Here is a 23,524-nt window from a genome sequence, read left to right as displayed (position 1 = left end):
TTGTTATTATTATTATTATTATTATTATTATTATTATTATTATTATTATTATGTGATGCAAGAGAAAGGAAGATTTTTGGTAAATCAAGAAAATGTGATAAAGAAATATAATTTATAGTACAGTGAAAGGTCACTGGTCACTGAAATCCACTGGTCACACTTGTCAACAAATATTTGCAATTTTTTTTCAATCAGAGATGCAAGTCAACTATTCTAGATAATATTTTGGGGGGGCTGATTCAGAATCTGTCCTCGTTTTTTCTCTATCACATCACATTTTTATAATAATAATAATAATAATAATAATAATAACAATAATAATAGTAATAATAATAACAATAGCAACATACTTAGTAATATTTATGAATTTACGAGTTAGGTTCAGCAACAGGTGGATTTTTTTTCTGAAACATCATGTACAGTAGCTATAAATTACAATGCATAATAAAATCTGTATTGCGAAAGCTTTTATAGGTCATACTTAAAAACAAAAAAATGAAAATATCTCAAAAACCTGATATGCTAGAAAAAAAGGAAAGATATTTTTTAAATCAGTGTCAAAAGGACACATAAAGTCATCTCTGATTAAGCTTTACTGTTGACCAATCGGTATAATAAAAACAAAAGGGCAGGACAATCCGACACACAGTCTGGAGAAAAGAAATAAATATTCGTGTGTGTGTGTGTGGGGCCGGGGGGCAGGGGTGCGTGTGCGTGTGTGTATATGTGTATAGTATTTATAGATTAAGATAAAAATTAAAGATTCAACAACTCATAAATTTAATAGACTTTATTAAACATCTTACAGAGACGTGTTTTTTGTTAAAGTGCCTCCAGATAATCTCCTGGGTAACATTCCTTACAGCTATATTAATCTCAAAACTGTACTGGTCACATAAAGGAGTTCCTGACAACAAACTGTTTCAAGATGATTTATGCAATTATCGTATTCGCATAATGGTCCCTGGTTACCATCAATGTTGAATTAAATATCTCATAATACACATCCATTTACAATGGAGGAAAGAAAGGTGTACCTAGTGCAAAGACACAAAGGGAACTTCTCCAACAAGATATTCCCTTGACCTCCAATAAACACATTTAATATGTATTACAATAAATATATTATATTACAGTAAATGCATTAGAATTCCGACAGACACCACAATTCTTGCTACCCGTTCTCGAGAAGAGAATACATTCTCACATTCCGATGCTACTCGCTCAGCCAGAGGAACAGATACTGTAAATTTCTTGCTCCATCCTGTCAGAAGGCCAGTCCGTCACCGCAGACATTCAAAAACTCACAATCACAGAAGTAAACGCACGACAGAAATTGCATCGCAGTTGAGGGTCACATGTTACAAACACCTATAAGTTATATATGAGGAATAATGACTTGCACTATTTCCACTCTATTCTTTCTTTGGCCGACAAAGTCACTGTTATTCAAATTTCAAATTCATGAAGATACATTTACATTAAAATACCTGAATCTGTATACGATGAAAATGCAACATTTTTGATATACTCAAATATGAATAAATACTATTTAAGAACACATACATGTATCACGTGATTGCATGAACCAGACAATGAGCCAGCATTTTAAAATCATGATCACAGACGGAATAACTGAAGACACTGTTTCATTGTCACGACCTGTCCAACTTGGAGAATATGACAGATCTAAGCAGCGGAGGTTCCTCTCAGCATATTATATTTAGTAGCTATGCTGTACTCATACTGTATATTCATTATCTTATCTTTAATAAATAGCTCTAAAATACTTTTATATACACACTGTGTGCCACCCGCACTCTTGTGTACACAAGAATAATTCTGTGATGCTTGTCAGGTTTTGAGCTGTGCTTTTCTGCTTTTCGCTCACGCGAGCACACCCACGCACACACACACACATTGAACAACAATCTACATTAAATGACACTAGATTGAACACACGCAGCACAAGACTTCCCACCAGCACACATCCATCAGTTACCTGAAACGATGTCGCCATATACGTAGCTAAAGGAGGACAAATGTGTGTGCGGGGAGCGGGGGGGTCTTGCAGTCTTATTGTTGGGTTCTCTCCTCTGGGTGATGTGCCATAGAAATACAACACGTTGAATACACGAGGAGCGGCGTGAAACGGTCTACAGGTCATGACCCAGCCTTTCGATCTCATCGATGAGGAAGTCGATGTCAGATTGGGTGGCCGCATGGTTGGAGACGACCATACGGAAGAAGTTGACTTTATTGCCCTGAGGCTGGTAGCCTACCATGGTGGTCCCTGACTCCATCATCATGGCCTTGATCTTTGGTGCAACCTGGCGATGAAAAACCCCCAAAATCACATCAAGTAAGTTAGGAAGGAGAGCTATACAGCACATTTCACCATGACGTCACGTGTTTATCTGGGTCGCAAAACACAGCCGATGGCAACACTAGTAAACAAATGCTTACATGTCAATTGACCAAGGCAGGGCGATTGAGAAAACAGTAAATGTAAATGATAATTGATGATGATCATTTTAGTCTTCTTCTCTCCCGCTGTAGTTTAAATATCTGAAGTGTCAGTCGAAAAGTTGTTACATGAGGCCAATTGCCTTACATGTCAACAGGTATGCTGATTCCAAAATAAATGTGGTGGAAATCCAGACTTAGTTAACATAAAGTACATGTAGACGTGCTCCTTTAAGGGATTACACAGTTGTACAGGTGACATTAAATAGCAGGCTCGCAATTACGTTTTCCTAAATTACTCCTAGACAAGATAGATATAAGAAGTGTACACACCCCTGTTCAATTACCAGGTTTTTGTGATGTGAAAAAAATGCTATCAACGTAAATCAAATTATAACCCTGTACAACACAAAGGAGAAAGAAAGAAAGAAAGAAAGAAAGAAAGAAAGAAAGAAAGAAAGAAAGAAAGAAAGAAAGAAAGAAAGAAAGAAAGAAAGAAAGAAAGAAAGAAAGAAAGAAAGAAAGGAAGAAAGAAAGAAAGAAAAGCAGTGATTGTTAGCACAAAACCATTAGGCTTTTTCTAGACAGAAAAATGTCAGGAAATGCCTACTAAAACATTTCTTTGGGTTAATCGGAGCTACTGATTCCCATTTAATATGAATTTGAATGTGATTGGTTCATTCTTAACACAGCCACAACCAGTTATAATACCCGGAGGAAACCCACACAGGCACGGGGAGAACATGCAAATTCCACACAGGGAGGCCGGAGCCAGGATCGAAACCCACGACCTCTGAGGCGGACGTGCTAACCAGGCGAGCACCGTGCCGCTTTTACAGATTATATGTCACGTTAATTGTGAAAAATGTTTTGAAGATATTTATCCTAGTATTTTTTTTTACGTCATAAAACGTTTGAACAGTTGACTTTTTATAGCCACTGTACCTGTGAGAAAATGCCAAAACAAATGGCGGAGGTTTGCTTCTGAGACTGTCTCATTAGAGGAGGCTGTTAAGACACTAAGCAGTCTTGTGATCTTCTCTGCACAACAATTTACTGTATAAATCCACTCAAATTATTATCCTCACCCACGTTACGTTGGATTAATTTGGATTTTTTGGGGGAAGGAGATTTAAAAAGAACACCTTATCATTTTGGGGTATAACTGTTTTTGTCATCGTTTAGCTTCAGGTCAGTGGTAGTAAAATTCTTTTCTGCCACCCAGAAGTATTCCGGCATCTATCATTTACAAATACGAAATGCTCTACTATCTCTGTGGTAACAGTATTGACAATCATCTCACCCTATGGAGCTTTTCCCGTCTCTCCTCATTGTCTGGCATTCCCCTCAGGCTGGGCGGGATGTACCAGAAGCAAACGTTGGTGTGCTGAGGCTGAAGGCAGAAATAGTCACAAGTCCATTGAAAAAAAAATATGGAGACACAGAGCTAAATTAAAACCAAATTAGGTCGGCTTACCACTCCATCAAACACCATCTCATATCCCTCCCTGTTCTTGATCTTGTTATACAGGTACTGAGACAGATCCAAGCACCTGTCAATGTGCTGCTCAAACCCAATGGTGCCCTGTGAGGGGAAACAAACAGAATTAAAAATGTGAAATAAGAAATCAAAGGCTCCCATTATCAGGCTAAAACAAGCGCATGCTATTTAAACTGTATGTGTCTCTGTGTGCGTAAGCTTATTTTAAAGCTGTATGTCCCTTTACCTTGGCCTTCCACATGAGCCAAAACTTAAATATGTCGACATGCCGACCACATTGGATGGCTTTGTCCCCAGTATCGTATGTGACGTCGTACTGCTTGTCTTGTTGGAACAAATAACCAGCACACATGGAGTTACAGCCCCCCATCAGTCCCTGCAAACGCACATAACATTTCAATCACGGTTCAGCGTTTCCCTATAAATCCTTTGCACAAGACATGCTGGGAAAATATGAAGATAAATGCGCTCTCGTGACCTCATAGTACATGCGGAATGCTTCTTATTCAGTGTGTAAGCGCCGTACCTTCTCCCTAACTAGGATGGCAGAGCACTGCAGTGGCACGCCCATCATCTTGTGAGGGTTCCATGTGACAGAGTTGGCTCTGCAAAGTTTAAACACGATGTTCCATTGAACCGACTGGGAATACGGGTAACATGCTGTCGTTTCCGGAAATTACCTCTCGATTCCATTGAGCTTATGGCGGTGCTTCCTGGACATCAGCAGGCCACCACCCCACGCTCCCTACGAAGACACGACAACACTGTTAGCGAAAAGCATCGCACCGATGACTTGACCTCACTAATGTTGCATTATTAGGTTCATATCAATAATGTTCGTGACTCACGTCAACGTGGAGCCACAGGTTGTACTTCTCGCAAATGTCAGCAATCTCATTGATGGGGTCAAATGCGCCATAGACAGTGGAGCCACCTGTGGCGTTCACAAATAATGGCACGTAACCCTGTGAAATGGACACACACTTAACACTTGGAGACCATGAACTTGAGTGACAAAGCAAACAAGGAGGAGGAAAGTAAAATAAAGACCACACCTTCTGTTTAGCGTCAATGATCTTAGCCTCAAGATCAGCAGGAATGACCCTCCCCCTGAGAGAGTGAAACATAACATCTCTTAATACGGGGGTGTCCTGAAAGTCACCATACACTTCCTTATTTCTCTTTTGTTCCAGGTTTTGCTTGAACAGATGTGAGGCCATCAGCATTCATATCGTATCATTCCCTTACCCACGGCTCACCAATTGATATCTCGCAGCCTGACAAGACATTTTTTTGGTCTTCAAGTGGAGTTCAGTGCTAGTTTGAGAAGCCTTATGGCACTCAGTGCTCATACTGCTTTGACACACAACACAATTTATGCAATCCTTGACAATTTCTCAAAACAGTTTGACAAAGCACACAGCAGAAGGCCCGCTACTACTACCACTAATGAAAGCACCCACTTTCAAGAGCAGGCAATTGCACAAAGCCAAAGAAAGCCTATCCAGAGGGCTTCACTGGAATCCGGCATCAACAAAAGCTCATGTTAGCAGATACTTCAGAGAGTGATGAAGCTTTCCCCATATCAACTTCAGGTTGTTGAGCATTCTATTCTTCCGCTTGAAGCCTTTGAACAAACAGGTAAAGCTCGATCACTTTCTGAAGCACGCCTCTTCTCTGAGTTCCCTGTTTTCATCAGCGACGGTAGTAGCAGGCCTTCCGCTGCGTGAATTGTCAAGAACAGATCCCGTTTAGAGAAACTTGCAATGCATTGCTTAGAGTGTACTAAGCGGTGTGGTTGCCATAAAGCTTCTTAAACATTTGCTAAAATGCAGTTGGGGACAGAAAAAGTACTTGCAAGGCAGCAATTTTGCAACACTGTTCCAATGTCAACTGTCCAGCCATGGGCAAAAACCTGTTGAGCCAGGCTTATAAAAACTGCAAAGCCTAAGATGTCAAATACTGAGGGCCTCACATCTGTCAAATGAAGTGAAACTAAAAGAAATTAATGGATTGAGACCTTTGGAACAAACTGTATTGTTAGAGAATGGATGGGCAGCTGTAAACACTATACTGTATTTTTTTTATTTTGACATGGAATTTATGCATTACCTCTCATCTGTGCTCAGCAGAATCACATTCTCAGTGCCAAATCCCAGAGCAGCGCCAGCCTTCTTTATGGAGTAGTGGCTCTGCAGGAACAACACACATCAGGTAAACAATGACTCTTTTATTGACACAATTGCTCAATAAGCCATCAAGGGCAATGGAGCTTTTGTGGCCTAATCACAGTTACACAATTCTCTAAGGCAGGGGTGGGCAAAGTATTCCAACCGGCTCTGTTCTTTAATCCCGCCCCCCGAGCATCTATTTAGACATAAAATCATTGAATTAGAATAGTATTTATTGAATTAATTTGTCTAACTAAATAATGGCTTACTTTATTTATTATGACTAAACAAAGAAAATTGATCATATTAATTGACCTGTTTATTGAAAGTCAACTTTGTGTGTGTGTGTGTGGGGGGGGGGGGCGTGGGGGGGGGGGGTCCATGTTTGCGCGTGGTCTCATACAACATACATGTTCCGATGTGAACAGAACCAGGCGAGGAGCAGCAGACATGCCCTTGGTTTTGACCTCGGGAAAATACTTGTACCGAGCGATCATCACACTGTACATGTTAGAAATAGCACCCCCTGTTGAGTAGAAGAGACAATGTTTCAAACAAAAATCTGGCTCAATAAAGTGACTCAAAGCTCAGTTCACGACGACCATGTTTAAGATCAAATTGGTTTACAATCAAGATTTTTTTTCAAAATATTCGATTTTCGAAGTATGCTTCGGTTTATGATCAGTCCGAGCCGAACTCTGGGTTTTGCGTTCTCTCGCACAGCGTAAACATTGTTCACACCGTGCCGTGCATATAGTTCACATCCAGATATATATCTTTCTGCACTTCAAGTAATAGCACTATTAGGAAGCCTAATCATTTTAATGTTGAAAAAAGAAGCACATAATCACCCCACATGAGAATGCTACATGTTCGTATTTCTGAACTTGCAATACAGCTTGGTTTGGCGAAATCTACATTCTGTACTTAACAACAAAAATAAAGCGTAGACTTACATGTTTTAAAATAAACCCATAAAAGCAAGGTACAAGGAACTTGGGTCTGGGACTAGAACAGAATAATTCCATTTCCATTCATTTAAATGGGGACTATTTAATGTTCGCACAGTTGGAATGAATTAAGTTCGTCAATCAAGATTTGACCGAGTACCAATATTTTCTGTTCTTTGTTACTAACCTGGCGAGAAGAGGCCATCTCCCTCGCCGGCGGGCCAGCCAATCATCTCTCTCATCTTCTTCAAGGTCAGCTGCTCCATTAAAACAAAGACTGGAGCGATCTCGTAGGTGAACCTGTCAATCACAAGGTATAAAATACTCGCATCAGCACATCATGGGACATGGCAGCCTCTTCTGAGTCATTAACAGCCACGTGTGCAGGAAGAAGAGAGAATTTGGTACGCACACAACATAAAGAGTGATTGGCTTTCCAGCTCCTCCATAATTCCATCCACAGAGTGCGAATTGGAGCCTGTGCTGACTGAGCTAATTAAAGCGTGTGATAGGAGTCTTATAGGCGGCAAACATTCACATTCAAATGCTTTGTGAAAACCCTTAGTAGTTTAATTAAAGCACACAATGCTGTGATGGCTATCTGTCAATCCTGCCAACCTCAGTCACAATTCTGAATGGCGCTGATTTGACAGCCGAGAGGGCTTCAGTGTGTGTTTGGGAAAGATAACGGGATGCCTGTGGGTGTGTGTGTGTGTGTGTGTGTGTTGACCACAAAATACAAAAAAACCCCAAAAAAAACTGTTATAATTAATTCCCTTGTAGTTAAATGAAATGAAGCGACGGTGATGAAGACGTGTTGCACGACAAAAGGAGTCCAGGAGAAGTGAAAGTTGTTTAAATGTGTCACATAAATCTTACAGTAGCCTACAGCCACTCTACACCTCCCACACTGGCTGATCTCTCTTTGTAATGAGGCCACTTAGGGCACCACCATTACCATCGAAAACATCTTGTTCGCAATTACTCTGCATGTTCTGCAGCATAGGAAAAGCTTTGTGTTTTGTGTGCACCGCTAGGAGAAAACAAAGAAAAAGGAGGGGGCGACTTGCACGAGAGGACATTGAAATGACATTAGGGCTAAATAAATAAATAAATAAAAGAAAAGTATTAAAAATCAAGGGGGTGTGGGGCAAATGGAAGGGAATATGATTTTCTTTGAGAACAAGGAAAATAAAACAAAATGGCCCACAGAACATTCAGTATGTCTCATTTTATGTATTCCATTTACAGCTGAGAAGAAACAAAACCTCTTTAAAATTCTCTTCCCTATGTGAGTCATTTCACGCCATAATGGCAATAATGGTGATGATTATCACAATCAGAGCCAATCATTGGTCTTTTGAGGGTGAAAATTACCCCTCAGTCACCTGGCGGTCTCCAGGGAAAGCCCCTAAATGCCCTTATTACCATCATCAAGGGCGCTCCTTGTGTGTGTGAGTCTCTTTGAACGTGTGTCTTTTATGTGACTAACCCCGTGACACGCAGCCGGCCTCTTCCCCTGTGCGGCGTGCGGCCCCGCCGAGTCGGACCGTGTCCGCGGGGAACAATGCAACGAGCACTCGGCGGGGAGCCGCAGCAGCCACTTTCCACAGTGTGGCGGGGTTCTGTGTGGCGCCCGGGGACATTGTGTGACAGTGTGGGGCCCAGCTGGCCTATCTGCTAAGACCAGCTCACAATGAGCCTGCAGTCAATGGACTGGAAACCCTTGCTGCTGTATCTGGGACAGACAGAGCTGGTGTGTATGTGTGTGAGTGTAAAAACTGGTGTCATTATGAAAGTGTGCACACACGCATGGATGGATGTGTGCGTGTGTGTAGTCCTCCAAGAGGGATGTGCTGATATAGAGGAGAGGGTGGTTTCATGACTAATGTTTTGAGAAATTGGACATATTAAGTGTCTCAATCTGTGTTGATTATCTCTATATTGAACTTTTATCCCGGCGCCAAGTGGGTAAAATAAATGACAGCTGAAAGATTCCCTATACATTGTGCTATATATATTAGAGCTGAAAAATAATCATCACAATTATTTTGATTAATATTGACATCGTGATCAATTAACACGATTATTCAGTAGGTTCAAAACGTTGCATTTATCCAAACACCAAAACAACCAACAAAAACTTTAAATATAACTTTAAAGCGGAAGTCAACCCAAACATATTTTTTTCAAAAATATGTTCCCAGCAGGCCCACTAGTTGAAACACGGCATTCTGATTAATTTTGCGTTTGTGGAATATAAGTTAAGCAGCAAAATGCACTCGTATTTAGGCAGCTCTGGGCCCGGCCATTTTGTTGTCTGTCGACTGAAAATGACATCACAACTGCTCACAACGAACAATCACGGCTCAGATTCAGAAAACAGGTCAGCTGTGATTGTTCGTTGTGAGCAGTTGTGATGTCATTTTCAGTCGACAGAAGACAAAAAAAACGCCCCCTGCGATGGCTAAAAACGAGTTCATTTTGCTGCTTAATTTATATTCCACAAACACAAAATTAATCAGAATGCCGTGTTTCAACTAGTGGGCCTGCTGTGAACATATTCTTGAAAAATATATGTTTGGGATGACTTCCGCTTTAAAGATCAACCAGAAAATAAATGATTTGCAAAGTAAAGCAATGATATATTAAAATAGTAGCAATGGAAAGTAATAACTACAAATGAACACCGGCTACTCCTGCTGTGCACGCCGTGGCCTCTTAGGGGCAGTGTGGTGCTGTAAATGCATAAGCGCTTACATTAAGTTGCAAAGAGTGGAAGAAGAAATGAATTTGACATTATTAATAACACTCTGTTATTCTTTCAAAAAAATAGGACAAATATTTGCCTTTGTGTATTGCTATATTACCGATCTAAACCTATCTACAATGTTCCTGTATGAATATTCGTTACATGAAGGAATATCACTCCCAGACCTCTATGCTAATTTTCAGATCTGAGCATTCTGTCTATGTGACAGACCGGTCCGTCTATCCGTTTTGCTGACGGTTGACGAATGACGGGAAAAATTTTAAAATAGACGAATTAAGCATAGACGAAAACCCCTTTATTTAGTCCGCCATTCGTCTGCAGTCCATCATTAGTCTAATTTCCCCAGCGGTTTCTATTTGAGCCGAACTGAACATATAGGCACACGCACTTCTTTTTTACTGGGAGCGGCAGAGCCCTATGTGGCTGCGCTTACTAGGGAGAGAGAGCAGCAGCGGCAAGCAGGATGAGTGGGGGGAAGAGTGAGGGGAAGTGGGGTGGGGACTATGAGGCATTTCATATGTAAATTCACAGAAAAAAAAAACAGTGCGCCGCTCTCACTCACATTCAGCAGTGTGCAAGCCGAAATTCCTTTTTGAGGGGACCCCTCGTTTATATCTCCTTGCTTGTTTATGCATTATCAGTTGTGCGGACATTTGCTATGCTCGCCAGAACTCAATTTTTTCAAGTAGTTGCACAAAATAAAATAATCTGATCCAGCCATATTTTTTAAGTGGAAGTCAAGAATATGTTCTATGCAGGCCCACTAGTTGGAACACGACATTCTGATTAATATTGCGTTTGTGGAATATGAGTTAAGCAGCAAAATCCACTCGTTTTTAGCCACTTCTGGGGGCGGCCATTTTGTCACTTCTGTCGACTGAAAATGACACCACAGTTGCTCAGGGCTCAGGTAACGACCAATCACAGCTCACCTGTTTTCTGAAGCTGAGCCATGATTGGTCGTTACCTGAGCCCTGGGCAACTGTGGTGTTATTTTCAGTCGACAGAAGTGACAAAATGGCCGCCCCCAGAAGTGGCTAAAAACGAGTGGATTAACCCTTATTCCACAAACACAATATTAATCAGAATGTCGTGTTTCAATTAGTGGGCTCGCATAGAACATATTCTTTAAAAAATATGTTATGGGTTAACTTTCCCCTTTCAGTAGACATATAAGTCTACTTAAAAAAAAGATTTTATTTTTGTGCAAGCACTTGGTGAAATAAAATTAAGTAAATTGAACATCATTTTTTTCATTGCATAAAACAGACTTCCTATTATGCATCAGAACTCACGCGTTGGAACAACTCGCTGGAAATTGGGTAATACAAATTAGTATGGTAATACAAATATCTCCATCCAAGTTATTATTATTCTGTACTGCATATCATGTCAATGTTTATCATTACAGCAGCAGTGTGAGATACATTGGTAGCTGTAAACACTCATGCAAATGTTTATAAAAAAGTAACATGCTTGCATGCATATATTTCATACTCTTAAGTTATTGTTTGTTTATTTTTCAGAGCTGTATATGTTCTCTAGGTGCTCATTTAATATTTAGATAGATAAATGTACTTTTTTTTCTCGATCAATGACAAAGGACGTGATCATCACTCCAATGTACAATATGCTGTGCTGAGTAACATTTTACGACTAGCCTTTTGACTTGCTCGAACAAAGTAACGATTTAACTTTATTTCTTGGTGACATGACTTGACTTGACTTGCCGGATTTTTTTTACCACAGTAACTTTACTGGGACTTGTTTAAAATTTGAAGGCTACATCCTGAGACTTGCTTGTGACATGCACATGTGTGACTTCCTTCCACCTCTTCAGGTACAGGTGTATTGTACATTTCGCTATCCAGTGGAAGATTTTTTTTTCTGCCTATCACTATGTCACTGGCATGGATAGACAAAGACAGATACATTTCTGATGAATAAAAATATGTAAATAATACAATAACAAGGACGTGATGCAATATGGATTTCAAAATGGTGCAGCAATTTAAAGCACTGTTTTTTCATGAAAAGAATTCCTTTTGGAAGCCTCATTAAATATGATTCTGCTGTAAGTGTCAATTAAAGTTTACATAGGTAAAAGTTCATAAAAGAACAAACATTCTCTTGTTTGCTAGACCTATTGATCAAACCTAAATCTTATTGCATTATCGATTGTATTGCAATGTAGCCTACTGTATCTTGTTTTGTCAGTTAATCTTCAATTTATTCTGTCTCTTTTGTAATTTTATTAAACTCTTATCAGGTTCTGTAATGTATATCTCTTAATTGTTCTCATTTTAATTCCTCATTTTATTCATGTGAAGCAAAAAGAATAGGCTAATTGTGAGCGATTTGTCATTCTGACTTTTTCCAATGGCACGAATGTTCTTATCGAGAGTTAATATGCGTTTGGGTGCGCCTGTGTTGCGAAAAGGTGTGAAGTCCATGTGGTTCATGCCCTCTATCAGACTAGGCCTCAATGTAGCTGTGAGCCGAGATCAATATGCAATCTAACCACCCCTGGGGCGGGACAGACTGTGATACACGGAGCCGCTCGACGGCTGCCAACACTCCATCAACTCACAAGTCTTTACAGGAAAAAAATAGCATTTACAATGACCAGCGGTGCAGCAGAGAGCCAAGTGGCCTACAAACTGCAAATTCTGTCATGGCATGCAGGGGGGTCTCCATTAACGGTTAATGGTGTCAAACACAAGCACGCCAATAAAGACAAGCATGTATGACTTACATGTTGGTGTTGGCAGTGGAGGTGAGCCACTCTCCTGCCAGGCCAATGATGTCTAAACCTGAGGACAACTGGTTAAAGAAGCGAGGGTGACCTGAGAGAGAAACATACACATAACATCAATTTGTTGTACAGAAGGAAGCATTTTAATTGTCTGTGGAAATGCTGCTGCTGCTGCAATCACCAATATCCTACTTAACTCAAATGTGTTAAACCTAAACTAAACCTAAATAGGTTGTTGCACCGCTCTGGTAACAAGGTAATGTGACAGCCGATTAGACTCAAGGTGCTTGCACACACAGTCAGCCTCAAAAATGCCTACAGCCTAAATGCAGTCATGGATATAAATAGCATGTAAATGTGGTGTTAGTAGGCCCACATGATAAGTATATGTTATATTGAAGCTGCACTTGGTCACAGCATTAGGTACACGATACAAAGCGATGCAAAACGTTCAATGACAAACTGTCAGAAGAGGCGATCATTTCATGTTGCTATACTACAGTGCAGCTATACTGTAGATTGCAGTGGTGTAAAACTGCACCGTATCATACTGAGAGCTGTTAAAAGGTGCAGTGTTGCCCTGAGAAATTCAGTTTAATTCATCCCGTCAAAATGCTTAGAACTCAAATCACGCCTCTCAAATCATCATTCCCCACTGAAATGAATTGAAATGCTAATAATCCGTTTCAGGTACTGAAAACTACGACAACAATTTGTAATTTGTTTTTTCTTGGTAGAAAATAGCACTCTATAATACTGTACTTACAGACAGTGATGAAATAGGATGTAAACAATTAAAACGTAGTTTTTTTTTTACACATTTATTGTATTGCCTCAACGGACATTGCTGCCTCCTAGGATCTCCACTTGGGGCCAGTATGATACAGACCAATCAGTCGGAGACAGTCCAGAGTAAGATGCAGGTATAGTAGTCATTTTCAGACAGGATAAAAATATATCACTGTGAGTATTGTTATATTATCTCATGAGTTGCCCCACCGTTTGTGTTAAAAAAATCTTTCGCTTGAAAGGTTTTAACTCTATGACACCAACGCTGTATTGTTTGTTAGCAATATGTTTATTTTGACAGTAAGCTTTGACTTGGAGCGGTAACAACCAGCCTCTTTTTTAAAGAATGGTTCACTACTTGCTAAACTTGCTTTTCCTGGAATGAGATGGGCTGTGTTCACTGCCACGATGCAATGTTCTTATCTCAATTTTTTCTCACAAGTCAAAGCAAAACATTTTCTATTTGACTCAACAATAGCTTGCACGGCATGAAAAATTGCAAGTCGGGTTACTTGTATTTCAAGGCACCACTGTATTTTACCCCGGTCATCTATGTCAACAGAGAAACAAAATATTAGAGAGACTTTTACACCACTGCAACCAGAATGCTAAAACATTAAATAAAAGTAGCATTATTATTTTATTTGCAATGGCAGAACTTCTGATACTGATCTTGTAGGACTTCAATAGATAGTGCAAGTGTCCCCAATAAGGTACTAGTTGAGTGTACAGTATTGTGGTTATAGTGTATAAAGAATCAGACATGCATAGCTGCACAGTAATGATGTAGATTTCACCATAATGATGAAAAGTACCACGGCCAGCTCCTCGTCTCTCACCAATTTCCGAGTTAAAGGCGACGTTGCCACAAAGTGATACATTGTATGAAACCCAAGGGACATTTTGAGCGCTGTTGTTTTAACAGATGCAAACTGGCCACGGCAGGACGCCCTCAGGCGACACTTACTTTAATAAGTGAGACGAGAGAGCACAGGGATGTCAAGTGAATTAATATTATGGGGGCAATAAATAAGGCAGTGGACTAGGAAACGGGGGTGCTGAATTTGACTTTTTATCGCTGTCATTAATTCACCTTTCCTCCTCCGTTAAAGTATTGGCCAAGTATTGACTAATAGAGTTATTTTCAGTGGAGGGGAACCCACCCTTTCCTGTATTGGTCAAGAAATAGTATTGTACATTTTCTGCATTTGTTTGCCATACCTGTCCGGACACCATATTTGAGCGTGTCCCTGCAGTCCACCAGGATCTGCTCCAGAGACTCAGGCTGGTCGGACAGCTCCAGGTTGAAGCCCTCCATGCCCTCCAGGAGCTGGTGAGGGTGGTGGAAGTCCAGCACCTTGGTGGAGCGGTCGAACGTCTTCTTCACGTAGTTGGTTAGGATGTCAACCACCTCCAGTAAAAACTGCATGGTCGGTTCCTCGCCATTCTTTGCAGGCAACAAGTCTAGAAGACGCAGGGGCAAATTATTTCGTAAAGTAAAGCTCATTTGTTTTTGTGAAAATGCAGTAGTATTTACTAACGTATTTTCACAACATTTAAATTTAATCCCTGGGGAAAGTACTATTTTATACATGCTTACTGTATGTTGTATGTCAATAGGCTGTATGTCATTTCTCTAGAAGAATCGTAAAGATGCATTGCCTACTGTTCATCTAACTTTTTTTATATTATCTGCACTGCATGAAATAATGCTTAGTGGCACAACATATTCCGTTTTTGAAATACATGGTAATAATAAGAGTAATAAGTAATAATAGCAATATATATATGCCTAACAATACCTTTTACATTTAATTCATTATATTGAATTATAAAATATTCGTCATAGCCATTTTATTCTTTATTTTTTTAGCATTACCTTTCTTTACTGAAACCGGCATTGTTAGTGAGTTTATTTTTCCAAATGGTGTTCATTGAAAGATAAAGAATGAATTAAACTTGATTTTTTTTGGGGGGGGGGGGTAGTCTACAGTTTTATACCTTTTTGTTTGATTATTATAAACATAGAAGTGATCAACAATATTTGTTTTCTTCCCCTCCAAACAGTGATGCTCACCTCGGGCAAACAGGTTTGAGAAGTCGGTCTCGGTGCGTCGGAACCGGGCGTCCCTGTCACTGTTGTCACAGGACAGCAGGTTCTTCTGACTCAGTCTGCCTTTCTCCTCCAGGCTGTTGTTTTTCTGCAGGAACCCTAGTGTGTTGCATGGAGAAGGGCACGAGTTATCACCAAACACCTCCATCACGCAAGATGTCTTTATCCGATGTATTTCTGGTGGAGGCCAAACCAAACCAAACCGTGCTACATAGAATAAACCGCACCCCCGTCTCTCTCTCTCTCTCTCTCTCTCTCTCTCTCTCTCTCTCTCTCTCTCTCTCTCTCTCTTTCTCTCATTTTCACAGGCGCGCGCCCACACGCACACACACACGGCTCAGTGATCCGGACAGCTTCCGGCTATGGCCCCGTACCGCCTGTAGACACACACCCCCATAAAGAGGGTTAATGAAGGATCCCAGAACCGCAGCATGATGTCTGCTTCCACTATATAGGCCTGTACGGTGATTGATCTGCTCCCATGTGAAGGCCATAAGGCCCGCTAATTGTGCTAAAATAAATAATAAAAAAAAAGGGAGGCCAGGGGGGTGGTCGTCGGATAAAGAAAAATATGCGCAGCATTTCATTTCGAATTTATATTCTTTTTAGTTCATATAATTTTATATTTAGAAATGTAGTGCATTTTTTTCCAGAGGAAATTAAAAAATCACATGCATTGAAAATCAATATGTGAATCCATGACGCTCTAAATCCATTGAAATGTAGGCTAATTACATTAATCATGATCTAAAATCCATTTGTCAATTTCCCATTGATTGATCATAATAAAAAAAATGTTGTTTGTTTGCAAGGGGCGTCTTGTAAATTCAAAACAAACATTAAGATTTTTAATGATACAATTTGTTCACATTTGATAGATGCAATAGTAATATGTTCTGTCATTTCTTTAAAAAAAAAAAACACAAAATTTTGACCTATATGACTGCATGTAGAACAGTTTATCTGACCGTGGGTGCTTTATAACATATTTTTTCTGTGCTGTCTGAAGTAGGTTTGTCCCTGTGTTATAGAATGCAAAAGACATGGGGATGATCCGGGGGCGGTCAGAGTGGGTGAGAGTAGCTCTCATCATCAGACCCACGGGGTAATGTCCACTGACCTTTCCAAGATGGTAACACACTGTGACAGTTTTGTTCTCACTGCCTCTACAGTGGCCTATTTTAGAAGGCAGGGAAATGGCTGCGAACGGAAGAATAATAACAACGACCCTGCATGCTGACACGGTGGAATGCATGCTTGTGAACACTCACCTGACACCATAGGTAGCCTACAAAATGTAATGAGCTGCAATACAAGAGTTGTATGAAATATCCCACATCATAGATGCAGTCATGTTTATTGAACTGTTGCGGCATTATAATGAGGTGTGTTTTTTTTCTTTTGACCACAGAGCAAACACTGCAATTATCACACGCAATAATGAACTACAGTATTTTAAATTAAAAGCATCTCATTGGAGCTTAATGGATTTATTTCTTTATTTCTTTATTTATTTATCTAATTATAGGAATGTAATTCTCATGGATGATCCGCTGTATGGCCGTGACATATAATAGCCTCTGAGGTGAAGTTAAGAACGGCGCCAAATTGTGAATTAATTTGCATGTTGAGGCACAAGATCCCAGTACGCCTATACATACAGTTTGTGTTGTTGTTTTTGTTAGAAGTGGGGTTTTTTTTTCGGTTTCTTTTTTTTTTAATGAAAATCGTGATTATGATTTTCGAACGAAACTCCGCCGCAAACCGAGGATCATAGGCCATGCTCATGATATTTGCAGGATGCAGGAGACAACTTACCACAAATTCTCATGCCGAGTTTCCGTGTACAGCCATGCATCCACGCATATTCGTAGGCTAAAACAGAATAGACCTTAAGTTTGTGAGGTACGGCGGCGGGAGGTTGATGCAAAGGCGGCCAAGCAGTGGAAGCGTGAGGCGGGCGACTTTTTGGCCGGGTGTGTGACAACCAGACTGTATGAAATCGGCTATTCTTAGAGAAATGGATTCCAATGTTCTGTGTGTATTCTTTAATTTTTGGAACATAATTGTTTCTTATTTCCTCCTTTTTAGTCCATAAAAAGGTACAAAATAATTACCATATTGGATAAATTTGTTTACACCTTGAAAAGTAGCAATTGCCCATTTTTCTGCTTTTAGGTTATAATTCTATAATTTTAAGGATCCCTGTCCTGGGCATAAGAGTATAAGTCATAACATTTACAACCTATAAGGCCAAATCAATAGGGACACGCTGGCTCACACACTCGCACACACGCATGCAGCCAAAGGGGCCGGGTGGGAATTAACACCCGTGAAATGAGCTCACGGAGGAGGGTGGGAATTAATTGAGTAAAACACCGTGTGACTGGAGCGAGCTGGTGATGGTCGGTGAAGTCTGCAGACACGTAAGAGACACTCAGACTCACACACACACGAGCGTGGACATGCGTGAGCGGAGATGGCGTCCGCGTCCAAATGCAAAGCGACAGAGCCGTGGGGTGGAAAAAAAAAAAAAATCCAAGAAACTTTCACAACAACAAATATTTTTTTCAAGATGTTCAAAATCGCTTAGGCCGAAGTGTACACTCACACGCACGCGTACACAAACCCACACGCGACCACACGCCACAAGCCACCGCGAGTGAGATGAAGCATATAGCAGAGATAATGGCATCATCTAGCAGCAGCACGTGGGCGAGTTACATCAAAAATAATTATGTAGCCTATATGTACGTTCAATACATGGCTGCCCATACATGTTTGTTAAGTAAAATGTATATATATATATATATATATATATATATATATATATATATATAAAAGATCCAGTGTCACATCATTTCCTCGCCTGGCGGGCTGCTTTGCGCACTGCTGCACCCAGACAGACAGACAGACAGACAGACAGATGTGATGGCTCTGTTTTTAACTGCAGTGATTAACGACGAAGCCCACACAGCAAATGGCCCGGGCAAGAGTCGCTTTCCCCCCCAGACAAAGAAGGAGGGGTGACATCAGAGAGGAGAGAGCCAGACGGACGGAGGCAGGGCGTGAGTGTGCGCACTTTGAGCAAGGCAGCCTTATACTGTCAGCCATGCAGCATCTCGGTGAAGGACGGCCTCATGAGTGACCCTCGGGGGTCGATACAGCTAGGTGTTATATTCACATACTTGTGGATGAGGGTCTTAAATTGGAGGTGTTGGGGTCCTGTTCCCCGCTGGTGGTTCTCGGCTCTGACGTGGCCATCACTCTCTTCCTTTATCTGATCTCCAAGAAGGCTATTATTCAACTGCGAACAAAGCGGACCAGGATGATAAATCAGCCACTTTGTCACACGTATGTCAATCTGAATGAGAAAAAAACATTACTATTATTAGTACTATAATTTTGTATGTGGCATTGCAGGAATGATATATCACGCACAATGCGAGCGTGGGTACTTTTGGATGCGCAATTTGGAAGCACCATTGCGCACTGGCACAACTGACACAATAAGGATAAACACTCGCAGAGATAACGCGTACATCAATTTCGGGAATGCACCGCAATATTTCTTGAACTCAATTAGCCATTAAATTCTGTCAGAGCCTCAGTATATCTCAGCCGATGGAATACCGAGACGCTGAAAAAAGAAAAATAATACATATGATATCAAAAAAATGACAATAAGAAATCATTGAAGAAAATATTATCATTGCACCGAATCACTTTGAAACATATTGTCCACAAGAGCTTGGATATATGAAAGAAACACATATTTTGACGTGGAAAAAAAATCTAAACACATTACATTATTATTACACATTAAAATGATTATTACTAATCAAAACGGATCTTTGGCAGAGCAACAACAACAAAACAAAACGGACAATTAATTCGTTTGCAGTCATCTGTAAGTGAATTTTGTCGTATTTGTCCGAAAGAACCCTGATGTGTAAAACGCTTTTTCAACGCAGTCCCTCTTGATTGGAATAAAACGTAAATATAAATATATTTACGCACAAGATGCCGTGAGAGTGTCTGTGGGAATGAAAGCAAGCCGTCTTACCGGCACGCAGGAGCGCCCACAGGTAGCGGAATTCAAAAAAGTAGACGCTAAAAAGGCTCAGAGGTGCAGATGTCTGGAGGCTATAGCAAAGCGCGCCAATAACATCCTATCCAGCGGTGCACAAGTGAGCACTGTCTCCCTCAAGAACATTTTTTATGCCTTATTTATATGAAGAGCTGCGGCTGCCCATTGGTCTGTTCACACACACACACAGAGTCGTGAGTCACACCCTCACCTCCCTCCGATGACTCAGAAGGCTTGTCAAGGGACGCGCACAATCGATTAAGAAGCCAAAAAGCAAGAGTTAATACCAATGCTGTAGAAACAAACAAAATTGCGATTGTGATTGTGCATGTGCTGTGGCTTATGTTTGCATATGTGTGACCTTGGAAGGACAATGCTTTTGTGAGTTCTGGGACTGAACCTGTCATTGGCGTCGCAGTTCAATTTGGATAATTGATTTTGACCTGCATTGGGGGCTTAACAAAAGGAAATTTTCTGATTTAATAGAACTGAATGTCAAAATCTGTACAGTACCCGCAACAGTACATTCCACCCTGAACAAAAGGTAGAACACATCCAGGCCCGGAGTGGTAATCTCTCCATTCTGGTGATTTCCCGGTGGGCGGTATGCGCTGCTTGAGGCTGCTATAGGAGCACGCACATTAATTTCCACCCTTGGATCATTTTCCATTTTGAAATCGGCAAATAAACTGTATTTGTGCTATTTAAATCTTTTGACGCCTTCTCGTAGAAATGTACCAATAACATGCATTATAGAAATAACAGGCCATTATAGAAGTGGTTCTCAATCTTTTTTTCAATTATGTGAACCCTTTGAAATATTTTTTCAGCCCAGCAGCCCCGAACCAGCACAAAGCATTTTTGGATGAAAAAAAAAAAAGACTTAAACAGGGGTGCTGTGCCATTTGCGTCTGATTTGAAACTCTCTTTTTAGTGGTATCTAAAGAACTATTTGGAAATGAAAATATAAAGCAACCAAAAATAAATGATTAACTTAATTATAAATAATCACTTCTGCATAATTTGATAATTATCAACATAAAGTGTCCTCCTTTGGGATCATAGTACAGGAGGAAATCGGAGTACCTGGAGGAAAAAAGAACAGGGAGGACATGCAGACTGCACACAGGAAGCCCAGATGTGAACCATGGACCTCTCCGCTATATGATGTGGACATGCTAATCAGCGGGCCAGTCGACAGCCGCTCAGGTGCCATTCGCTTGTCCCCGTCGATCCAGAACCAAAGCTATCAAGAATTTGCTGTATTGGTGATGTTCTTGATGTCTCTGGCTCTTTCTCCGCCTGTGACGTGGAGTCAGCGACCCACAAATCACCTACAGCGCATTTCAATGAGCATAACACCATCCAGCCCTGCTTTTGACTGCTGATGACCAGATGTTTGGTATTTGGTCCTCTTCCTTTCGTCGCTCCACGATGAGGATGTTCTTAATAGCCTCGGAGACCAGAAGTATCTCTGGCCTCAAGCTGGTTTTGGTGATGTGTTGTGGGTACCTCAACCGATTCTCCAGGCTCACTAAGAACTGCCAGTCCTTCCCCTGCAAGCCTGCTCTGCCATGAGCAACCGCACCCACCAGATCTTTGTGATGCAGCCAGGACTCGACATCCAACATAGCAGCCGCGGCACTCCATTTCCTTCAAATCATCACCGCCACTTGGACCTGGACCACCTTTGCTTTTTGAGTCTCTAACAGCATTTCTCGAATCCCTCTGACATTAAATACTTGATCCAGAGCCTGCAGGGGCAACTGGAGCTGACTTCACAATCATGTTCATCGCCAGGGAAAACAAGGTTACCAAGATGGTGCACCTTGTAATAATCCCAACCTCTAGTTTGTGATACTCAGATGTTACGGCTCCTGCTGCAGCCCGGGGCTGATCCATACGATGCAGTATGCGCACACATCATCACATGACCATTATCCTATCTGCATGGCAGGGCTCAGGTGGCAGAGTGGTTGTCCCTCAACCCAAAGGTTGTGGGTTTGATCCTCAGCCCAGTTGTGACCATGACAAAGTGTCCTTAAGCAAGATGCAGAAGTTGCTCCCGATGCTGTGCTATCAGTGCAATGTAAAACAAGTTATTGGGAAAAAAAATAGAGCATTAGTGGGCGTGAAGTGCTCCACAATTTGATTGTACTCATAACAAGTGAGTTACTACAACAAAAATTCATCTATGAGTTTTTGGAATTAGTGATTCTAACAGTTTTACAGGTTTTAACTTATGTTAAATGAGTTCTTTTTATTAAGGTGAACAATTAGGTTTTACAATGCTAGAATAAAACGAAATTAAAATGAAATGGTAAAATTAAAAATTGTATTTAAATGAGCAGTATAGAAATTTGCCTATTTGATATACAGTATATTTAGTTAATGATGTGTAAAGTTGCACCATGCAACTGTGCTTTGACCTGTTTCCGGCCCAGGTGCAAAATTCTTTACCCATAGGGCAGATTCAAGTTTTTGTTTTGGATCCTTTTTCCTTTTCTTTCCACGTCAGATGACCCGTAAGTACTTGAAGGAAAGATTGTTTGAATTCTAGAAATACTTGTGACTCGATGTAACATTTAACACACTCTTTCCATAGGTTACTCCTGACTAAGCTTTATTGCAGCAATGTTGAAAGCAACAGCAACTCTGACCAACTTACCAACTCGTGACGTCTGTTAGGAAAAATGATGTCATTTTCAATCATTAAACAGCGCTGTCTTTTCCTGTGTTCAAAACGAAGAAAATGTTTATGTCACCTTGACCCGTTTTCTACCAAGGTAAAATACAGGTGGTGTAAAAAATAAAAGGAGGAAAATTGAATAGAAAACTAGACTTTACTTTCCAAAGAGGTCAAAAAACCATCAAAGCTCCTGTTCAATACAAGCGATAGGGCAAAGTTGCCATCAGTGTGCCACATCTTGATGTGGCAGATTTTGCCCGCCCTTCTTTAAAAACATTCTTCAAATCTGACAGATTGCGAGAGAATTTTCTGTGCAGATTAAAACCACCTTATACCCACCCACCAAGTCTGAGAGTTTCGACTGGATTCGCGTGTGGACACTGGCTGGGCCAGCCCAAAACCTTCATCTTTTGGGGGTGATGTTTTTCTTTTGTTGATTTGGAAGTGTGCTTTGGGTCATTGTCATGCTAAATGATGAAGTTCATCTTCAGCTTTCTAGCAGAAGCCTGAAGGTTTTACGCTAACACCGATGGCTATTTGGAACAGTTCGGAATTTCTTTCACCTTGACTGAGGCCTCAGGTCCGGCAGAAGAAAAACAGCCCGAAGCACGATGCTGCCACCACTATGCTTCACTATTAAGTATGACATTCTTTTGGTGATGAGCAGTGTTGTCTGCTCCAAATATACTTTTGCAATAATGGTAAAAAAAAAGTTAAACCTTTGTTTCATCAGACCAAAACACATTTATCTACATGAATTTGGAAATTTTAAATGTGTTTTTGGAAACTGTAGCCAGGCTTGGGTGTTTTCTTCCACGATAAACCTTCCAACTGGCCACACTACCAAGAAGAAGAAGATTGTTGTCAAATGGACTAAACAGCCAGTACTTGCCAGAAATTGCTACAACTTCTTCGATGTTGCTGTTTGCCTTTTGGTAATCTTGGATGCATGACCAGTTTTCTTTTCAGAAATTTAGAAGGGACGTCCAGTTTATGATAATGTCACTGTTGTGACATATTCTCTCCACTTGATGACAATTGTCTTCATTGTGTACCGTAGCATATTTAACACCTCGAAAACTCTTTTCTACCGTTCTCCTGACTGATACCTTTGAACAATGAAATCACTCTGATGCCGTGAGAGCTCTCCATAGTATTGTGCTGTAAGATGTGATTAATAAACAGTGAGCAAAAGCTATACTAGAAAACCTTAACTTTATTTGTGGT

At 40.6% G+C, this 23,524-nt stretch overlaps 1 protein-coding gene across 3 annotated transcripts; it reads right to left on the bottom strand.

Moving 5' to 3' along the window:
- Positions 1-775: 775 nt before the first annotated feature.
- Positions 776-19,751, bottom strand: LOC147140634 (glutamate decarboxylase 1-like). Of its 3 annotated transcripts, none has more exons than XM_086042944.1 (17): positions 19,585-19,751; positions 18,707-18,825; positions 17,337-17,393; positions 15,483-15,617; positions 14,627-14,869; positions 12,617-12,707; positions 7,276-7,388; positions 6,549-6,664; positions 6,080-6,159; positions 5,023-5,077; positions 4,816-4,932; positions 4,648-4,712; positions 4,494-4,572; positions 4,194-4,343; positions 3,944-4,051; positions 3,770-3,859; positions 776-2,330 (listed from the first exon to the last, which is right to left on the bottom strand). In XM_086042944.1, exons 2-17 carry the CDS (start codon positions 18,780-18,782, stop codon positions 2,157-2,159), a joined length of 1,749 nt encoding a protein of 582 aa, XP_085899070.1. In that variant the 5' UTR covers positions 18,783-18,825; positions 19,585-19,751; the 3' UTR covers positions 776-2,156. The 3 variants fall into 3 exon arrangements, with proteins under 3 accessions (XP_085899070.1, XP_085899071.1, XP_085899072.1); XM_086042945.1 differs by having other exon boundaries at positions 18,707-18,882; positions 19,585-19,734; XM_086042946.1 differs by lacking the exon at positions 17,337-17,393.
- Between the last annotated feature and the right edge of the window lie 3,773 nt (positions 19,752-23,524).

The sequence above is a fragment of the Filicampus tigris genome, chromosome 10, assembly GCF_054856515.1.
Source record: "Filicampus tigris isolate MCC_2025a chromosome 10, RoL_Ftig_1.0, whole genome shotgun sequence".
Taxonomy (NCBI): domain Eukaryota; kingdom Metazoa; phylum Chordata; class Actinopteri; order Syngnathiformes; family Syngnathidae; genus Filicampus; species Filicampus tigris.
This window is presented reverse-complemented; position numbering and strand designations above follow the sequence as displayed.